General features: G+C 42.5%; 1 protein-coding gene across 2 annotated transcripts; it reads left to right on the top strand.

The window, feature by feature from the left end:
* The first annotated feature begins 6,135 nt into the window (after nucleotides 1-6,135).
* Nucleotides 6,136-18,094, top strand: eno1b (enolase 1b, (alpha)). Of its 2 annotated transcripts, none has more exons than XM_046312007.1 (12): nucleotides 6,136-6,290; nucleotides 7,429-7,523; nucleotides 10,701-10,796; nucleotides 14,163-14,221; nucleotides 14,414-14,483; nucleotides 14,675-14,808; nucleotides 15,745-15,967; nucleotides 16,165-16,362; nucleotides 16,686-16,887; nucleotides 17,159-17,267; nucleotides 17,421-17,479; nucleotides 17,638-18,094. In XM_046312007.1, the coding sequence occupies exons 2-12, from the start codon at nucleotides 7,439-7,441 to the stop codon at nucleotides 17,702-17,704; spliced, it is 1,302 nt and encodes a 433-aa protein (XP_046167963.1). In that variant the 5' UTR covers nucleotides 6,136-6,290; nucleotides 7,429-7,438; the 3' UTR covers nucleotides 17,705-18,094. The 2 variants fall into 2 exon arrangements, with proteins under 2 accessions (XP_046167963.1, XP_046167964.1); XM_046312008.1 differs by lacking the exon at nucleotides 6,136-6,290 and adding an exon at nucleotides 7,093-7,114.
* The last annotated feature ends 105 nt before the right edge of the window (nucleotides 18,095-18,199 follow it).

Below are 18,199 nucleotides of genomic sequence, written 5' to 3' on the forward strand. Positions count from 1 at the left end.
CAAACTTGGTTAGCGCGCACTGCGCCCGGCCCGCCACAGGAGTCGCTGGTGCGCGATGAGACAAGGACAACGCTACCGACCAATCCCTCCCTAACCCGGACAACACTAGGCCAATTGTGCGTCGCCCCACGGACCTCCAGGTCGCGGCCGGTTACGACAGAGCCTGGGCGCGAACCCAGGGACTCTGATGGCCCTTAACCACTGTGCCAGTACTGCAGCTGGCTTCCGGGTTGGATGCGCGCTGTGTTAAGAGGACATAGCCAGAGGTGTAAACCTGGTTTGTATGTGTATTTGGGCTGAGACATGCAAGTGTAGATCTTCTTTATATTAGTATTGGGACTCAGTCAAAGGTGTACACCTGGTTTGTAGAAGTACTGGAGCTGAGTTGCAGGGGTAGACCTAGTTTACAGTTTGTGTCACGCCCTGACCTTAGAGATCCTTTTTTTGTCCCTATTTTGTTTGGTCAGGTGTGATTTGGGGTGAGTATTCTATCTTCTATTATTTGTATTGCTATGTTTTGGCTGGGTAGGGTTCTCAATCCGCTGTCTGTCGTTGTCTCTGATTGAGAACCATACTTAGGTAGCCATTTCCCCACCTGTCTTTGTGCGAAGTTGACTTTGTTTATGGCACATAGCCTTTAGCTCCACGGTTAGTTTTGTAGTGTATATTGTTGTGTTCGGCGTCTTTTCTAAATAAAATAATATGCAGACTCACCACGCTGCACCTTGGTCCAGTTCTTTCAACGGCCGTGACCTTAAGAGTATTCAGGTGTTGGCACATTTATACCTGGCTTAGTTGACTAATTGGGTTCAAGCACAGGTGCAGATATTGTATATATGTACATTTGAGTTGAAGTACAGGTGTATAGCTGGTTTGTATGAATATTGGGACTGAAATGCACAAGTACACCTACTTTTATGTTGACATAGCAGTAGACCTGTATTTTTGTAAATCAATATTGGGCTAGACATACAGGTGAACATCTGGCCTGTAAGAATATTGGGGCTGATATACTAGTGTAGACCTGGTTTGTAGGAAAGTTGAGGCTTGGGCACTGGGGTAGAAATGTTTATGAGTATGCCCATGAATTTACCTAGTTTATATGTGTAATGTGGTGTATGGATAGTCAAGGCTCATACAGGTAATGGGTCTGGATGGATGCCTATTTCCTAGTCAAATCCTTTCTTGCAACACGTTTGTGGTAAGAAAAAAAGTGAATGGGGCTGCGACACACTCAGTACAGTGGTATAACACATATCTATGAAATTAATAGCGTATACAGGTCAGAAGTCACAGGAATAAGATATAAACAGGGTTGGTGTGTGCAGTGAATAGCTGGTTATAGGTTACTGTTGCTGACTTGGGCAATATAGGCCTAAGGAAAATGGAAAACAGGGCCGAGATAGGCAAGCAACGGATGAGGTGTATTGGCAAAGGAACTGGGGTCTGTGAGTAACAAATAGGTCATTTAAGGGTAGGATATGGGGTTTAGGGCATGGGCTAACAGGGCTGGGGTGTGTGGGTAATTGGGCTGAGGTATATAGATATTGGGGCTGAGGAATAGTGGTAAATTGTATTATAGGCAGAGCACTGTACGTTCACATCGGTTACAATTGTGACCAAGAATAAAACATACCTTTTTTACTTGTAAACAAATATATATATATGGATTACATTTTAGTGTCACTAATGGCATACAAATTTGGGAATATGTGGATTGTGAATAATGATGAGAAAGTTACAGAGGCACAAAGATCATACCCCCAAGATATGCTAACCTCTCATCATGACCAATAACAGGGGAGGGCAACATTTATGGGGGGTTATGATCTTTGTGAATTTGTGCAAATACTCGTGAAAAAAATAACACATTTCAAATGGGGAGACTAGATACATAAAGTGCTTTCATTTCTAAACAGTAGAACAGATACGTATGTTAGAATATACCCTAATATAAAATATGTCATTCTGTGCTATCGCCTCATATGAAACATCTTATCTCAAATCCAAAATGCTGGAGGATAGGGCGCAAAAAAATGTTTACTTCACTTCCAAATAAATACAGAGGGGAGTATATCTCCTCAACAATTCCTTTTTCATTTGTGTTTTTAGATTTCATACATTTTTATGGTTTATTTTTGTTTATGTGTCATTGATCAGGTTGCATGACACACAACTAATCTTACCTCACATAAAACCACGAATAAGCAATACAGAACCAGCCACTAATAACTAGTATCTAATATTTTTGATAAATTATTCAAACAATAAACTCTACATTTAAATATTTCATTAGCTCTAATATTTAACTCTAGTCCACTGTATAATAGCAGACAAAGGCTTTGAGATCTTCCATTTGGTGTGACTGTGAGTTCAACTTTGGGCATGGGGTAATCATCAGAGAACACATGCACCCAAGCAACAAGGCTGTGCTCTGACTTGCACTCCCAGGTAATTGGGCCCAGCAGGATGTTTGTGCACCAGGTGGGGCAGTGCAGGGGATTCAAATGACTACCCCCAGAGCCCCATGGGACCAGGTGAATCTGGGAAGCAAAGCAGCAACCAAACAAGCCAATTAACTGGCTGATTCCACTTCCAACTCAAGACATCTGCCTTCCATTGATTATACAGTGGTTAAACCACAAACAAATGGTCAAACATTGTCAATCCCATGACTTCACTCAGACACTCCGGTACCTCCCTGCCTTTATACATAATACATAAAGAAGATCACCCAGAGACAGATGTCATGTCCCAGCTACAGGTGGAATGGGGGTTGTGGGAATGATGTAGCCACTGGTACACAGACAGACCGAGACAGACCCTGTGGAGATGGTGAGTTCAGCTCAGGGAGTCCTGTTACGACAGTGTAACCATGGGTACCAAGCCACACAAACACACCGCCCTGAAGGTACTGTACCTTTATCCCTGATGTTGTTTCATCATTCTCATAAGGATGAAGAAAGAATATGTCAGTGCATTTGATATTTGACCAACAACACATTTTATTTTTGTTATTCTATATGATTTAACCAAATATTGTATACAAGTGGAAGTAGTAGAAAGACATGTTGACTGCCAAGACCATATAAGACTTCCTGTGCTGTATAGCTCATAAAGGTCACTGATTACATACAGTATAGTGTACACAGTATGCTGTGCCTGCCAGCTGGGAGAAATTGGGGCACAGCCAGGGAGACTGCGTGAAAAAGCAAAACTGTATTCCCACGTATAGTATACTGTACCAGTCCATAGACCAAGTTACAATAGGCCTACATATCACCAAGGGTTACACATAGAGATCCTAGTATTCTAATTCCTAATTCTATGGGGTTACATTGGGGAGGAAAAGCAAAGTGATCTCATTAGGCTTCTGGAGTTGGGTGGGGAATAATATTTCTTTGCGGCATTTTCATTCAATATTGTATCTATTTTTTTCAACATAGTTTGCCTATAATTGTCATATTACTGTATGGGAATGTCTTGAGAATGGAGAGAAGAAGATAGAGGGTATGTGAGTAAAAGCACAAAGGCTGACATGGTGACAACAACAAAAAAGAAAAGGGGAGAGGTGGGTTTCTGGAAGATGGACTGAGTAAGAGAGGCAGGGGTTGGGGGAAGATAGAGGTCAATAGATGTAGCCCTAGTTGTCCAGGTGGCCATCTTTGACTTTGACTTTGTGCTCAACTTCATGTAGGAAAAAGCTCAAAGTAAACTGGGGTATAGGCTAAATAACAATCTATCCTGAAGACGACCGGTATGTCAGTCCAGGTACGGTATTCATATACTAGTGTATGATTTATGATTTACTCTCAGTGCATCAAAGGCACACTCAAAGGTACACTCAAAGGTACACTCAAAGGTACACTCATCCATGACATGCCATTTCCATTGCTATTCACACAGCCGTAACTGGAAACGAGGAACACCTATGTGAGAATGCGGTTCATTGACTACAGTTCAGCATTCAACACTATTGTTCCCTCCAAGCTCGAAACCAAGCTCAGAGCCCTGGGTCTGAAAACCACCCTCTGCAACTGGATCCTGGACTTTCTGATAGGCAGTCCACAGGCTGTGAGGATTGGCAACAACACCTCCTCCAAACTGACTCTTAAAAGGCTCTGCATAGTCAATCCGGGGTCTGAAGTGGCCGTACAGCATTTACTGTGATGCAGCCTCCGCAGACGTCAGGGCTTTCATACTTCTTGCGCTTAGCGGAGCAGAACAGAGCTGTTGTGAAGGAAGTTGTCAAGGAAGTGAGTTTGTATTTATTCAGGACCTACCGCCCCCACCTACCATCAACCAATCATGTCAACGCGGAGCTATACGGAGCGCTCCGCATTGTTACAAAAATTGAGAGGCGCACGGTGATGCGGTACGGAGCTTGATTTGGCATCTGCATGCCTCCAGAGGCTCAGCAATAACGTCACACCCTCCATACCAAGCCTCCGACCACATTTCGGATAAAGCATAAATTGTCTTTGACACAGGTGCCACCCAGGGTTGTGTCCTCAGTCATCAGCTTTTCTCCCTATTCACCCATGGCTTTGTGACACCAACTCCATCATCAAGTTTGCTCTCGACGCCACGGTTGTAGGCCTGATAATCAACAATGACAAATCAGCCTATAGGGAGGAGGTAAGTGAACTGGCATTGTGGTGTCATGACAACAACCTCTCCCTCAACGCCAGCAGAACAAAGGAGTTGATTGTTGATTTCAGGAAGCAGAGGATGGAACATGCCCCAATCCACATCAACAGGACTGCAGTAGAGAGAGTCCTCGGCATCCACATCACAGAGGACTCTCCAAATACTATCGCTGAACCATCGAGAGCGTCCTGACTGGTTGAATCACGGCCTGGTATGTGAAATGCTTTGTTCAAGACCGCAAGGCCTTCCATCGGGTGGTGAAGATGGCCCAGTACATCACAGGGACCGTGCTCCCACCCATCCAAGACATCTACTCAAAAAAGTGCCGTTAGGAAGGCACGCAGCATCATCAAGGAACCCACACCCCAGCCACAAGTTGTTCCCTCCCTTACAGTCAGGCAGATGGTATCAGAGCATGAGGTCTGATACCAACAGACTCAGAGACAGTTTCTATCCACAAGCCATTAGACTGCTGAACACTTGAACTGGATTGACCACCTGCTCTGATTCTCTGCACCATAGCACACAAGCAGTCACTCATGCACACACACAACCACCCACACAGACATACACACACACACACACACACATACATTCATGCTACACACATCACAACTGCTGCTACCAGACTCTTATTATACTGCTCAATTTATACACTTGACCCCCATCCCCCCTTCCCCAATACACATGTAACACAGGAGGTTGGTAGCACCTTAATCAGGGAGGAAGGGCTCGTAATAATGGCTGGAGGGGAATTAGTGGAAATGGTATCAATAGATTAAACACATGGATTCCATATGTTTGATGCCATTCCATTAGCTCCGTTCCAGCCATTTTTATGATCCGTCCTCCCCTCAACAGCCTTCACTGACTTGTAAATATCGGACTATAAATATAAATATATATATAAACATTGTTAAAAATCTGTTGTTCTTCCCCTGAACAAGGCAGTTAACCCACTGTTCCTAGGCCGTCATTGAAAATAAGAATTTGTTCTTATTAACTGACATGCCTAGTTAAATAAAGGTCAAATAAAAATAATATTTAAAAATGGATCCTTCCTGTATTATATGTACGCTAAAATGTTTACTCTGTTCTAATGCCATTTACTTTATGTTCGTATCCTTATATTTTCTTATTGTTGTTGCATTCTCGAGAAGGAAACTTCAAGTAAGCATTTCGTTGGACGATGTATGCCATGCTTATCCCAGACATACGACTTCAATAAAACTTTACATTTGAAACTGTAGGCCCTACTCCTAAGCCATAGTGGCGGTGTGGAGCTTTCTTGTTGATGATTCCAGAGAAGAAGAGCAAAACACGGAAAGGTTTACAGCCACAAAGTGACTATATCACTCAAATGTGCTATTTGGTCTTCATTTAAGGTTATGGTTAGTCATAAGGTTAGCAGTGCAGTTAAGGTTAGGGTTAAGGTTATCTTTAAAATCACATTTTACGAAGCGAAGTTGTAGAAATGGGCGGGGTTTATGACTTTGTGGCTGTGGTAACTAGACGATCCCAAAGAAAAGGAACAAGCGGAAATCTCTTTTCGACGCCTCTCAGAACTTCGCACTGAACTCGCCGGCATCTCGAGAAAGACTGCTCTTCCTGTCACCTTGACCTCTATTTTAATTACAAAGGTAAGTGACTACCCACATTCATCTGTTTGGTGATAAAACTTAGTGTTTTCACGATATTCAAACCGTTTTGAAGACAGAGCTCTGAGTTCCCATTGTTGGTATAAAATAAGGTTATTCGTTTCCGCTAGCCAGCCCATCCACTATCATGTTGATTCGTCTTATTATTATTATTTTTTCAAACAGTGCAATCCGCTCTTTCGCACTATTACTTTTGAGTAACTTTAGTTAGATTCCTAGCTCATTTGGCTACGCAATATTTAGTCCGGAGACTGTTAAAAATTGTAGCCATCTGTAGTGCATTTTCCTGTAATGTGATGATACAATTCATCTTCATCGATGTGATGTGGCCAGAACTGCGTGAATATCCTTTTCATTCATAACGTGCATTCTCAACCCATGTACGAGACTTTTTGCACACCAACTCCACGTTCAAGGGACGTTCCATTGGGAGGATTTATAGGGGATCTCATGTCAATCGGATCATTTGAAATCCTTGTAGGTATCATTCTAAGACAAAACGTACACAATGTCATCCACAACGCCGAGAATAGATGGCTTGCAACGTTCATAATGATAAATTACTGGTTTGACTTTCAAGACGTGGTCTATTGACATCCAGTAGTCCTTCTAGCCTTGACCTAAAGATACCGTACCAATGCTGCGGTCCAGTGTCATGTGATTTATCAGATGGACAGTAGCTAATCGAATTAGGTGGCCAACCTACTGCTAGCACGACTAAGCTTTAAAACCGCCAGGAAGGACACTTTTTTTGGGGGGGGGACTCTTGAGTGAAAGATTTTACATTTTTTAACCACCACTGACAGGTTGTACTGGACTTAATACGTTATTTGTATTCAGCAGTCAAAAAATGACCTCTGCTATGGAATGGCCATTTGGGGCAGTGTTCACATTCATTGCCTTGACCTAATGTTAGGTGGTTTCTGAAAAACTTCAGTACCAAAGAATGACTGATAAACTGAATGAAACATGCTGATTCACATTTTCAGGCTCAGTAGATAGTTTACACAATGGACATAAAGAGGTTTTATAGGACTAATAACTCCTATCATGTTGAGACTATCTGGTAGTCTTCAAAAAAAAAAAGTTTTATAAGTTTTATTACTTTTCTCCTCCAAAGGTCGAGCACCATGTCCATCCTGAAGATTCATGCCCGGGAGATCTTTGATTCCCGTGGCAACCCCACTGTGGAGGTGGACCTCTACACGGACAAAGGTAAACGTTGCTATCAGCCTAACATATTGTTAAATGGTCCTCTGTGCTCAGTTGGTAGAGCATGGCTCTTGCAATGCCAGTATAAAACATTTGGTGCGTGCATACATTTTAAGTCGCTTTGGATAAGTGTCTGCTAAATGGCATATAAAATCTGAAAATAGCCTAAGCCTAGCTTACCTAGGTAAACACTGGCTTACAAAGAACTCGCAAGTAAAAGCATTTACTTCATGATATTAAATCCAGGTTAGTGAATTTTGTTACCTTTTATATTGGACAGGACAAACTCGTTTTCACAGCTTCTGGTATATCATCAAAATAACTTCATCACAGCATGTTTTTGGACTCATTCAGCAGTACTATTCGGAATACTATTGGAAATTAATGTTGAAAGTAAAATGTTTATTCCTTAAACATAAGTTGAAAGTGATTCTGTCGCTGTTTCCTATTGACAAGAACTTTTCATAAATTACTTGATGTCAAAACATAGTTTCTGAAGTGTCCAAATCAATATGCAGGAACAGTTTGATACACTATATATACACACAAGTATGTGGACACCCCTTCAAATGAGTGGATTCAGCAAATTCAGCCACACTCGTTGCTGACGGGTGTATAAAATGAAGCACACAGCCATACAATCTCCATAGACAAACATTGGCAGTAGAATGGCCTTACTGAAGACCTCAGTGGCCTTCAACATGGCACCATCATAGGATGCCATCTTTTTAACAAGTGAGTTCGTCAAATGTCTACCCTGCTAGAGCTGCTACAAACTGTAAGTGTGTGTGTGTGTGTGTGTAAGTGGAAACGTCTAGGAGCAACAGCGGCTCAGCCACTAAGTGGTAGGCCACACAAGCTCACAGAACAGGACCACTGAGTGCTGACGCAACACTCACTACCAAGTTCCAAACTACCTCTAGAAGCAACGTCAGCAAAATAATTGTTCGTCGGGAGCTCCATGAAATGGGTTTCCATGGCTGAGCCGCCGCACAAAAGCCTAAGCTCACCATGCGCAATGCCAAGTGTCGCTTGGAGTGGTGCAAAGCTCGCTGTCATTGGACTCTGGAGCAGTGGAAACACGTTCTCTGGAGTGATGAATCACGCTGAACCATCTACTTGTCCGACAGACATCTGATTTTGGCGATGCCAGGAGACCGCTACCTGCCCGACTGCATAGTGCCAGCTAAGGTTTGGTGGAGGAGGAATAATCTTCTGGGGCTGTTTTTCATGATTCGGGCTAGGCCCCATAGTTCCAGTGAAGGGAAATCTTAACGCTACACCATGCAATGACATTCTAGACGATCTGTGCTTTCAACTTTGTGACAACAGTGCAGGATGTGAGGTCCATACAGAAATGGTTTGTCAATCGGTGTGGAAGGACTTGACTGGCCTGCACAGAGCCCTGACCTCAACCCCATCGAACACCTTTAGGATTAATTGGAACGCCGACTGCGAGCCAGGCCTAATTGCCCAACATCAGTGCCCGACCTCAGTAATGCTTTGTGGCTGAATGGAAGCAAGTCCCCACAGCAATGTTCCAACCTCTAGTAGAAAGTCTTCCCAGAAGAGTGGAGGCTGTTATAGCAGCAAATCCATATTAATGCCCATGGTTTTGGAATGAGATGTTTGACGAGCAGGTGTCCACATACTGTTGGTCATGTAGTGTATATTAAAAACATAAAATGTACTAAATATATGTGCCACAATAGTAATCATATTACTAGTATTTAAAAAAATAATAATAATAATGAGCACCTTAAACTGCATATTAAACTCCAAAACCCTTTTTTGACAAGTGGTAAATAAATCACGCGTATCGATTAGGGGGAACAACAGGTTGTAGGCGCTGGTGAAACTAACCCTATTGGAAAACTGCAGGAATCTGGGAATAATATGTATATCACTGGTTAGAGGACAACTTGGAGAAGACAACCAGCTACATTTTGGATTGTCTTTTTTAAATATTTTTTTTTTTTTACGTGGGTCGTCAACGCAAAAAAGTAAACTCAACACTATTTTGTTAATCACTCGTTGATATCACATTGAAATTGTCAGGGGAAATGTTTTGGTAGTGTGCACTGTTTAAACTAACATTAACAACACTAATTCGGAGTATTTTTATATCGCTGGTTACAAGAGAATTTGCTTAAGACGGTGGTCGCTTTTGGAATGTCGGGTGGAGATTCTGGGAGGCTGCCGAAACGGGGATGAAACTAATCAGTTTCTTTTATCTAACGCAAACGGATCACGACCCGACATAGGATATCAACACTGACAAGGGTTGGCTGTTTAAGTGGTAGTTTGACTTTCAAATCTGTTGTGAGGTCCGTGACCATTTTTATAAAGAGACCGTCCTGAAATCTGTCACATTACGAGTTTGAAAATGACTGCAGTTCTAAAAAATGTATCTAAAAAAATCTTCACATACACTGAGTGTACAAAACATTAGGAACCCCTTCCTAATATTGAATTGCGCCCCCTTTTTGCCCTCAACATCCTCAATTCGTCAGGGCATGGACTGTCAAGTGTTCCGCAGGGATGTTGGCCAATGTTGACTCCAATGCTTCCCACTGTTGTGTCAAGTTGGCTGGATGTCCTTTGGGGTGGTGGACACTTTTTGATACACACTGGAAACTGTTGAGTGTGAAACCCAGCAGCGTTGCAGTTCTTAACCCGCTCAAACCGGTGCGCCTGGCACCTACTACCATACACCATTCAAAGAAACTTAAATATTTTGTCTTGCCCATTCACCCTCTGAATGGCACACGTTCGTTCACATTTCTCACAGGTTGAAGGGTTTTTAAGCCGTCTCCTCCCCTTTATATCCACTGATTTGAAATAAATGTAATAATTGACATCAATAAGGGATCATAGCTTTCACCTGGATTCACCTTGTCAGTCTGTCATGGAATGAGCATGACACTCACAATATTTTGTGAAGTCGGTGTATGTTTCTCACTAGATTATACATTTAGTTTTAAATGTTCTTATGTGTAATTTAATCAGGTGCTCTAGAAATAGCTCCCATAGTAGTGACTGTGCAGCAGCCTGTTCATTCACCCTCCTTACCTTTTTATACAAATTTGACAGTGAGTTCAATATTTCCTCCTATAGGCGATTGCCCTACTTTTCATGAGTCAGTATTTTATATCTCTGTCACTGTTCTCCATCTCCCAGGTCTGTTCAGAGCAGCTGTACCCAGTGGTGCCTCCACTGGTATTTATGAAGCCCTGGAGCTCAGAGACAATGACAAGTCACGCTACCTTGGGAAAGGTGTGTATCTGGGGTTAATATAGTGTAACTTCATTATATTGTATGATTGTGATGGCAGTCTCTTCCATCTTCAGTCTTCCTTCCTTTTTTATACTCTTCCTCTCTGTCAGGTCTAAAATGGCCTGTTAAATTGGTGAGTTTGCTCCAAATATGTGTGTAAACCCTGGATTATCGATGCTATGTATTGGCCAATGAGTCTTTAAAGCCACAGGCTGCCGTATTGGTTCTCAGGAGAACGAGGGGAATTCTACAGCATTTCAATAAAATGCTTTAATTACAAAATCACATGTATTTGTATCAAATCAAATCAAATTTTATTTGTCACATACACATGGTTAGCAGATGTTAAATGCGAGTGTAGCGAAATGCTTGTGCTTCTAGTTCCGACAATGCAGTGATAACCAACAAGTAATCTAACTAACAATTCCAAAACTACTGTCTTATACACAGTGTAAGGGGATAAGGAACATGTACATAAGGATATATGAATGAGTGATGGTACAGAGCAGCATACAGTAGATGGTATCGAGTACAGTATATACATATGAGATGAGTGTGTAGACAAAGTAAATAAAGTGGCATAGTTAAAGTGGCTAGTGTTACATAAGGATGCAGTCGATGATGTAGAGTACAGTATATACATATGCATATGAGATGAATAATGTAGGGTAAGTAACATTATATAAGGTAGTATTGTTTAAAGTGGCTAGTGATATATTTACATTTCCCATCATTCCCATTATTAAAATGGCTGGAGTTGGGTCAGTGTCAATGACAGTGTGTTGGCAGCAGCCACTCAATGTTAGTGGTGGCTGTTTAACAGTCTGATGGCCTTGAGATAGAAGCTGTTTTTCAGTCTCTCGGTCCCAGCTTTGATGCACCTGTACTGACCTCGCCTTCTGGATGATAGCGGGGTGAACAGGCAGTGGTTCGGGTGGTTGATGTCCTTGATGATCTTTATGGCCTTCCTGTAACAACGGGTGGTGTAGGTGTCCTGGAGGGCAGGTAGTTTGCCCCCGGTGATGCGTTGTGCAGTCCTCACTACCCTCTGGAGAGCCTTACGGTTGAGGGCGGAGCAGTTGCCGTACCAGGCGGTGATACAGCCCGCCAGATGCTCTCGATTGTGCATCTGTAGAAGTTTGTGAGTGCTTTTGGTGACAAGCCAAATTTCTTCAGCCTCCTGAGGTTGAATAGGCGCTGCTGCGCCTTCTTCACGACGCTGTCAGTGTGAGTGGACCAATTCAGTTTGTCTGTGATGTGTATGCCGAGGAACTTAAAACTAGCTACCCTCTCCACTACTGTTCCATCGATGTGGATAGGGGGTGTTCCCTCTGCTGTTTCCTGAAGTCCACAATCATCTCCTTAGTTTTGTTGACGTTGAGTGTGAGGTTATTTTCCTGACACCACACTCCGAGGGCCCTCACCTCCTCCCTGTAGGCCGTCTCGTCGTTGTTGGTAATCAAGCCTACCACTGTTGTGTCGTCCGCAAACTTGATGATTGAGTTGGAGGCGTGCGTGGCCACGCAGTCGTGGGTGAACGGGGAGTACAGGAGAGGGCTCAGAACGCACCCTTGTGGGGCCCCCGTGTTGAGGATCAGCGGGGAGGAGATGTTGTTGCCTACCCTCACCACCTGGGGGTGGCCCGTCAGGAAGTCCAGTACCCAGTTGCACAGGGCGGGGTCGAGACCCAGGGTCTCGAGCTTGATGACGAGCTTGGAGGGTACTATGGTGTTGAATGCCGAGCTGTAGTCGATGAACAGCATTCTCACATAGGTATTCCTCTTGTCCAGGTGGGTTAGGGCAGTGTAGTTGAGATTGCATCGTCTGTGGACCTATTTGGGCGGTAAGCAAATTGGAGTGGGTCTAGGGTGTCAGGTAGGGTGGAGGTGATATGGTCCTTGACTAGTCTCTCAAAGCACTTCATGATGACTGAAGTGAGTGCTACGGGGCGGTAGTCATTTAGCTCAGTTACCTTAGCTTTCTTGGGAACAGGAACAATGGTGGCCCTCTTGAAGCATGTGGGAACAGCAGACTGGTATAGGGATTGATAGAATATGTCCGTAAACACACCGGCCAGCTGGTCTGCGCATGCTCTGAGGGCGCGGCTGGGGATGCCGTCTGGGCCTGCAGCCTTGCGAGGGTTAACACGTTTAAATGTCTTACTCACCTCGGCTGCAGTGAAGGAGAGACCGCATGTTTCCGTTGCAGGCCGTGTCAGTGGCACTGTATTGTCCTCAAAGCGGGCAAAAAAGTTATTTAGTCTGCCTGGGAGCAAGACATCCTGGTCCGTGACTGGGCTGGATTTCATCTTGTAGTCCGTGATTGACTGTAGACCCTGCCACATGCCTCTTGTGTCTGAGCCATTGAATTGAGATTCCACTTTGTCTCTGTACTGATGCTTAGCTTGTTTAATAGCCTTGCGGAGGGAATAGATTGTAGTTGAGACTTTAGGATTTGTAAAAATAAAAAATGAAGAACACTTTCGTTCACATATAATTTAAGTATACGTTAATTAAGCCTGCAGTGGTATTGAATGTTTTTCAGCCGGGACTCCTTTTTTAATTCTATCAGAAGTTCTGATGACCCAATCCCAAATATGTCACAATCTTAAAGTTGATACATTTAGATTTTTTCAAAAAACAAGTAACCTTAAATGAATTGCATTTAATCTATATCACAAAGAAAAGAAGCCTATACATGTAATTTTAAAATGCTCTTTCTCATAAACATTTGTATATGGTCCCATAATTGTACAATCTGTACTTTATTTTTTTTAAAGGTTGGGGGCAGTCTAGAAAACGACTTTGAATATCACTGCCTTAAGGTGTCTATCATAGAATATCCTTGGCAAAAACAAATGTTGACATGTAATGCTTTTTACAATTGAGCATGACTACCAAAACACCACCCTCTGTCAGTCATACAGGGTTTATACACATTGAACATTTGCTAGACAAATCAACAATCATATGTATCGACATACTGGAGAACTATGGAGTAGTAGTGCTCACTTATGCATGATTTTTTACAAATTAGCTTCATTGTTTATCCAAGGCATCTTTCCTGTCTTGCTGTGTGATGTATGTTCTTGATGACTTTGGAAATTAAAGCAGAGTGATCTGTTGTCTCTCTTAATAACTACTGTACTCATCCTTGCGCATGAAGTCAACACTTTGTCACAGTAATGGTTGCATGATTCACCGAGCTTGATAACAAGGAAGCTAAAAAACGTATTGGATTATTAGTGCTAACTGTTTTGAGGACCGTTTGTTTGCTTCTGAAAAAGCATACTGGATTGTTGATTGTTTCCAAATCCCCCATCTGTCTCCATGTTTCTTAGTCAGTAATGTTTCCTTGGTCTTTCAGGTGTTTCACAAGCAGTGGACCACATTAACTCTACACTTGCACCTGCACTCGTTGGGCAGGTAGGAACATAATACTTTTTAAAAAGTTGATGTTATTCCGGCAATGACATGGAGTATTGTCTTGATATTTCCCACCCTGGTAAAGATAAGCAGGTCTAGGTGTTCACTCCACTTCCACATACTCCTAGTTAATGCAGGCCTAGTTCCTCAGTGTGCAATGTGCCAAACACTCATTTTATTTCTTCATCTCAGGAGGTGTCTGTGGTTGAGCAGGAGAAAATCGATCAGATCATGCTTGACATGGATGGCACCGAGAACAAGTGTAAGTTGTTTCAGATTAGAATGCGTCAGAGGACTATTGTTTATATTTTCTTATGTTTGACCTAGTTTAGTTGAATGCACTGACTGTAAGCCACTCTGAATGAGGGCGTCTGCTTAATGACTAAATATTTGCCCCATATGAAAGTATATCTTATCTATTTCACTTATTAATTCATGTTTTTGACACATCAGCCAAGTTTGGTGCCAATGCCATCCTGGGTATTTCCCTTGCGGTGTGTAAGGCTGGTGCAGCTGAGAAAGGCGTCCCCCTGTACCGTCACATCGCTGACCTCGCTGGGAACCCAGAGGTCATACTGCCCGTACCGGTGAGCATGGGGCATATTTTGCTCTTATTTAATATCAAAGTGCGCTCACACATGCTGCCTTGTCTTCAGTGGTGTATCGTACTTAAGTAAAAAATACTTTAAAGTACTACTTAAGTAGTTTTGGGGGGGATCCGCGGGGTGGCAGGTAGCCTGGTGGTTAGTGTTGGGCCAGTAACCGAAAGGTTGCTGGATAAAATCCCGAGCTGACAGGTTTATTTGTTTTAACTTATCGCTCTGCCCCTGAACAAGGCAGTTAACCCACTGTAGGCCATCATTGTAAATAAGAATTTGGTTTGAACCTAAATAAAGGTTCAAATGAAAACATATGTACTTTATGTTTTTGACAACTTTTACTCCAATTCCCAAAGAAAATAATGTACTTTTTACTCCTTACATTTTCCCTCACACCCAAAAGTACTCGTTACATTTTGAATGTTTAGCAGGACAGGAAAATAGTCTAATTCATGCACTTATCAAGAGAACATCCCTGGTCATCCCTACTGCCTCTGCTCTAGCAGACTCACTAAATACATGCTTCGTTTGTAAAATTATGTCTGAGGGTTGAACTGTGCCCCTAGCTATCTGTTTAAAATAATAATTGAAATCAAGTCATCTGGTTTGCTTTATATAAGAAATATTTAATAATTTATAATTCTACTTAAGTACATTTCAAACCAAATACTCTTAGACTATTACTCAAGTAGTATTTACTGGGTGACTTTTACTTGAGTCATTTTATTTTAAGGTATCTTTTACTTTTACTCAAGTATGAAAATTGGGTACTTTTTCCACCACTGCTTGTCTTACAGCTTGTTGTGTAGTTACATTTCTCCACCTACGTCTCTGTTAAAAGATCTTAAGGGACTGGTAATAAAATTATTTTATTTTATTTAATGAAATGTCATTTTAATAAATTGTGGATTTCTGATTTCCTAGGCCTTCAACGTGATCAACGGTGGATCTCACGCGGGCAACAAGCTGGCCATGCAGGAATTCATGATCCTGCCGGTGGGTGCCAGCACCTTCAAGGAGGCCATGCGTATTGGGGCCGAGGTCTACCACAACCTGAAGAACGTCATCAAGAAGAAGTACGGCCAGGACGCCACCAATGTGGGAGACGAGGGGGGCTTCGCTCCCAACATCCTGGAGAACAAGGAAGGTACAAGAGCGACAGGATCAGAGGGTTTTATTTTCAGCCCCAAAAAACTATTGATACTTGATTGGATTCAGCTCTTTACATTAAGGGAAAAACTCACCTCATCCACCCCTGTGTAGTACCCACATGATCACAAGGTGCTGCCAATATGTAATTGACCATATTTTAACAAATGTACATCTCTGCTTAATTTTCCTTAGCTCTGGAGCTGATCAAAGAGGCCATCAGCAAAGCAGGATACACAGAAGAGGTGGTGATCGGCATGGATGTGGCAGCCTCTGAGTTCTACAGGGATGGGAAATACGACTTAGACTTCAAGTCCCCTGATGACCCAGAGCGTTACATCACTCCTGATGAGCTGGCTGACCTCTACAAGAGCTTCTGCAAGGATTACCCAGGTGCGCGTTCTGTCCTCTCTTGTTGACCTATTAGTCATTCCTTGATAATTGTTTAAAACCTATGTAATGTTGTCTCTTGATGGATCAGCTTTATATGCAATTTATCTCTCAACTCAATCATTGTACACTACAATGGAGATGGGCACTGTGTTGAATAGTATGGTTCAAATACCTATTGTAGGACTGCTCTGAGTTGGCAATTGAAATTAAAGTTACGCACATAAAATTGTCCTTTTCTCTGGTTGTCTACTCTGTAAGGTACAGGACCATGACTTTCTTCTCTGTATGTGGTCACTTATGATAATATGTCCCCTCTTTGACAGTGGTATCCATTGAGGATCCCTTTGACCAGGATGACTGGGAGGCGTGGTCCAACTTCACCGGCAGCACTGAGATCCAAGTGGTGGGTGACGACCTCACAGTGACCAACCCCAAACGCATCACCAAGGCTGTGGAGGACAAGGCCTGCAACTGCCTGCTGCTGAAGGTCAATCAGATCGGCTCTGTGACCGAGTCTCTGGCCGCGTAAGTTTCAATCTCCCTTTACTCCATAATGACTTCTACAAGAGGAACTCCAGACTCTTTTATTTTGAGATTTGAGTTGATGTAATTACACTAAATATGCATTACAATCATGATCTATTCATGAAACTGTCAACAAACCGAGATGTGTCTCATGAGTCAAGGCAAGTCAAATAGCCTGACGGTTGCAAGTCTAACGTGAGCCTTACATTTATAGATGTTTTCACACAGTTGGAAAATTATATCTGATGACTCCTCTCTTCCCACTGTCCAGGTGCAAGATGGCTCAGTCAAGTGGCTGGGGAGTGATGGTCAGCCATCGCTCTGGGGAGACAGAGGACACCTTCATTGCTGATCTGGTAGTGGGCCTATGCACTGGACAGGTAAGGGGCTTCCCAAAGGAAATACTGTTTGGTATTCAACTGTATATGACAGTTTAAAAAAACATTTGTATTATCTAGTCATATTACTGTGTTTTAGTTACTGTCTTCATTATTGCTGTTTAAGTAATGTTTCCTCTGTCTGTTCATCTCCAGATTAAGACCGGGGCTCCTTGCCGCTCTGAGCGTCTGGCCAAGTACAACCAGATTCTCAGGTGAGGGTTCATGTCCTTTACAGCCTAATCAATGTTGTGACGCTTGTCATTTTTGTTCTGCTACAAAGGCTTACTTGTTGAGCATGGTTTTCAGATATGGCATCATGACAATTGTATTGCTTTGTGGTGCTAAACTTTATCCCCCTGTTCATTCTCAGAATTGAAGAGGAATTGGGAGACAAGGCTGTCTTTGCTGGGAAGAACTTCAGGAACCCCTTGGCTTAACTAGGTGCAATGGGAACATACTCATGGGCATATACACACAATGGTTTAGCAAGCATTCTAATGATTACTTACAAATGCTTAAGAAGCTTACTGACAAACCAAAATCTGAAAGGGTTACATACACATAACGAGGTAGCTAGAAAGACTCATTCAAAGTTCGTCCAATACCATAGGTTATTACATACATTCCCTAGTCTACCTACATTCCGCTGCCCTAGATTAACAATTTACCTGTGAGTTGCAATGAATGTCTTCCACTGAATCTATTTCAATATAGAGTAAAATAATTATATCCATATGAGTAATCAATATAATGGATTGTGAAATTGCAAAAGCTGCTGCCTACTTGTGGCTGCAGATGCTGTGAATAAACCCCTTTTTTGAAACTGAGCCATTTGCAATTATTTTATCATTTATTCTCAGTGGGATGTGTAAATGTTTGATTGTCAAGCATATTTTAATAACAGTGATGGGTGAATGGAAATCTTGAATTTA

Source organism: Oncorhynchus gorbuscha, linkage group LG18, assembly GCF_021184085.1.
Source record: "Oncorhynchus gorbuscha isolate QuinsamMale2020 ecotype Even-year linkage group LG18, OgorEven_v1.0, whole genome shotgun sequence".
Taxonomy (NCBI): domain Eukaryota; kingdom Metazoa; phylum Chordata; class Actinopteri; order Salmoniformes; family Salmonidae; genus Oncorhynchus; species Oncorhynchus gorbuscha.

Bases quoted from the DNA above. Each gene is read 5' to 3' on its own strand.
- eno1b (XM_046312007.1), top strand. From the start codon at position 7,439: ATGTCCATCCTGAAGATTCATGCCCGGGAGATCTTTGATTCCCGTGGC. The intron at 14,222-14,413 runs GTAGGAACATAA...TCTTCATCTCAG, and splicing joins CACCTGCACTCGTTGGGCAG to GAGGTGTCTGTGGTTGAGCA. The intron at 16,363-16,685 runs GTGCGCGTTCTG...CCTCTTTGACAG, and splicing joins CTTCTGCAAGGATTACCCAG to TGGTATCCATTGAGGATCCC.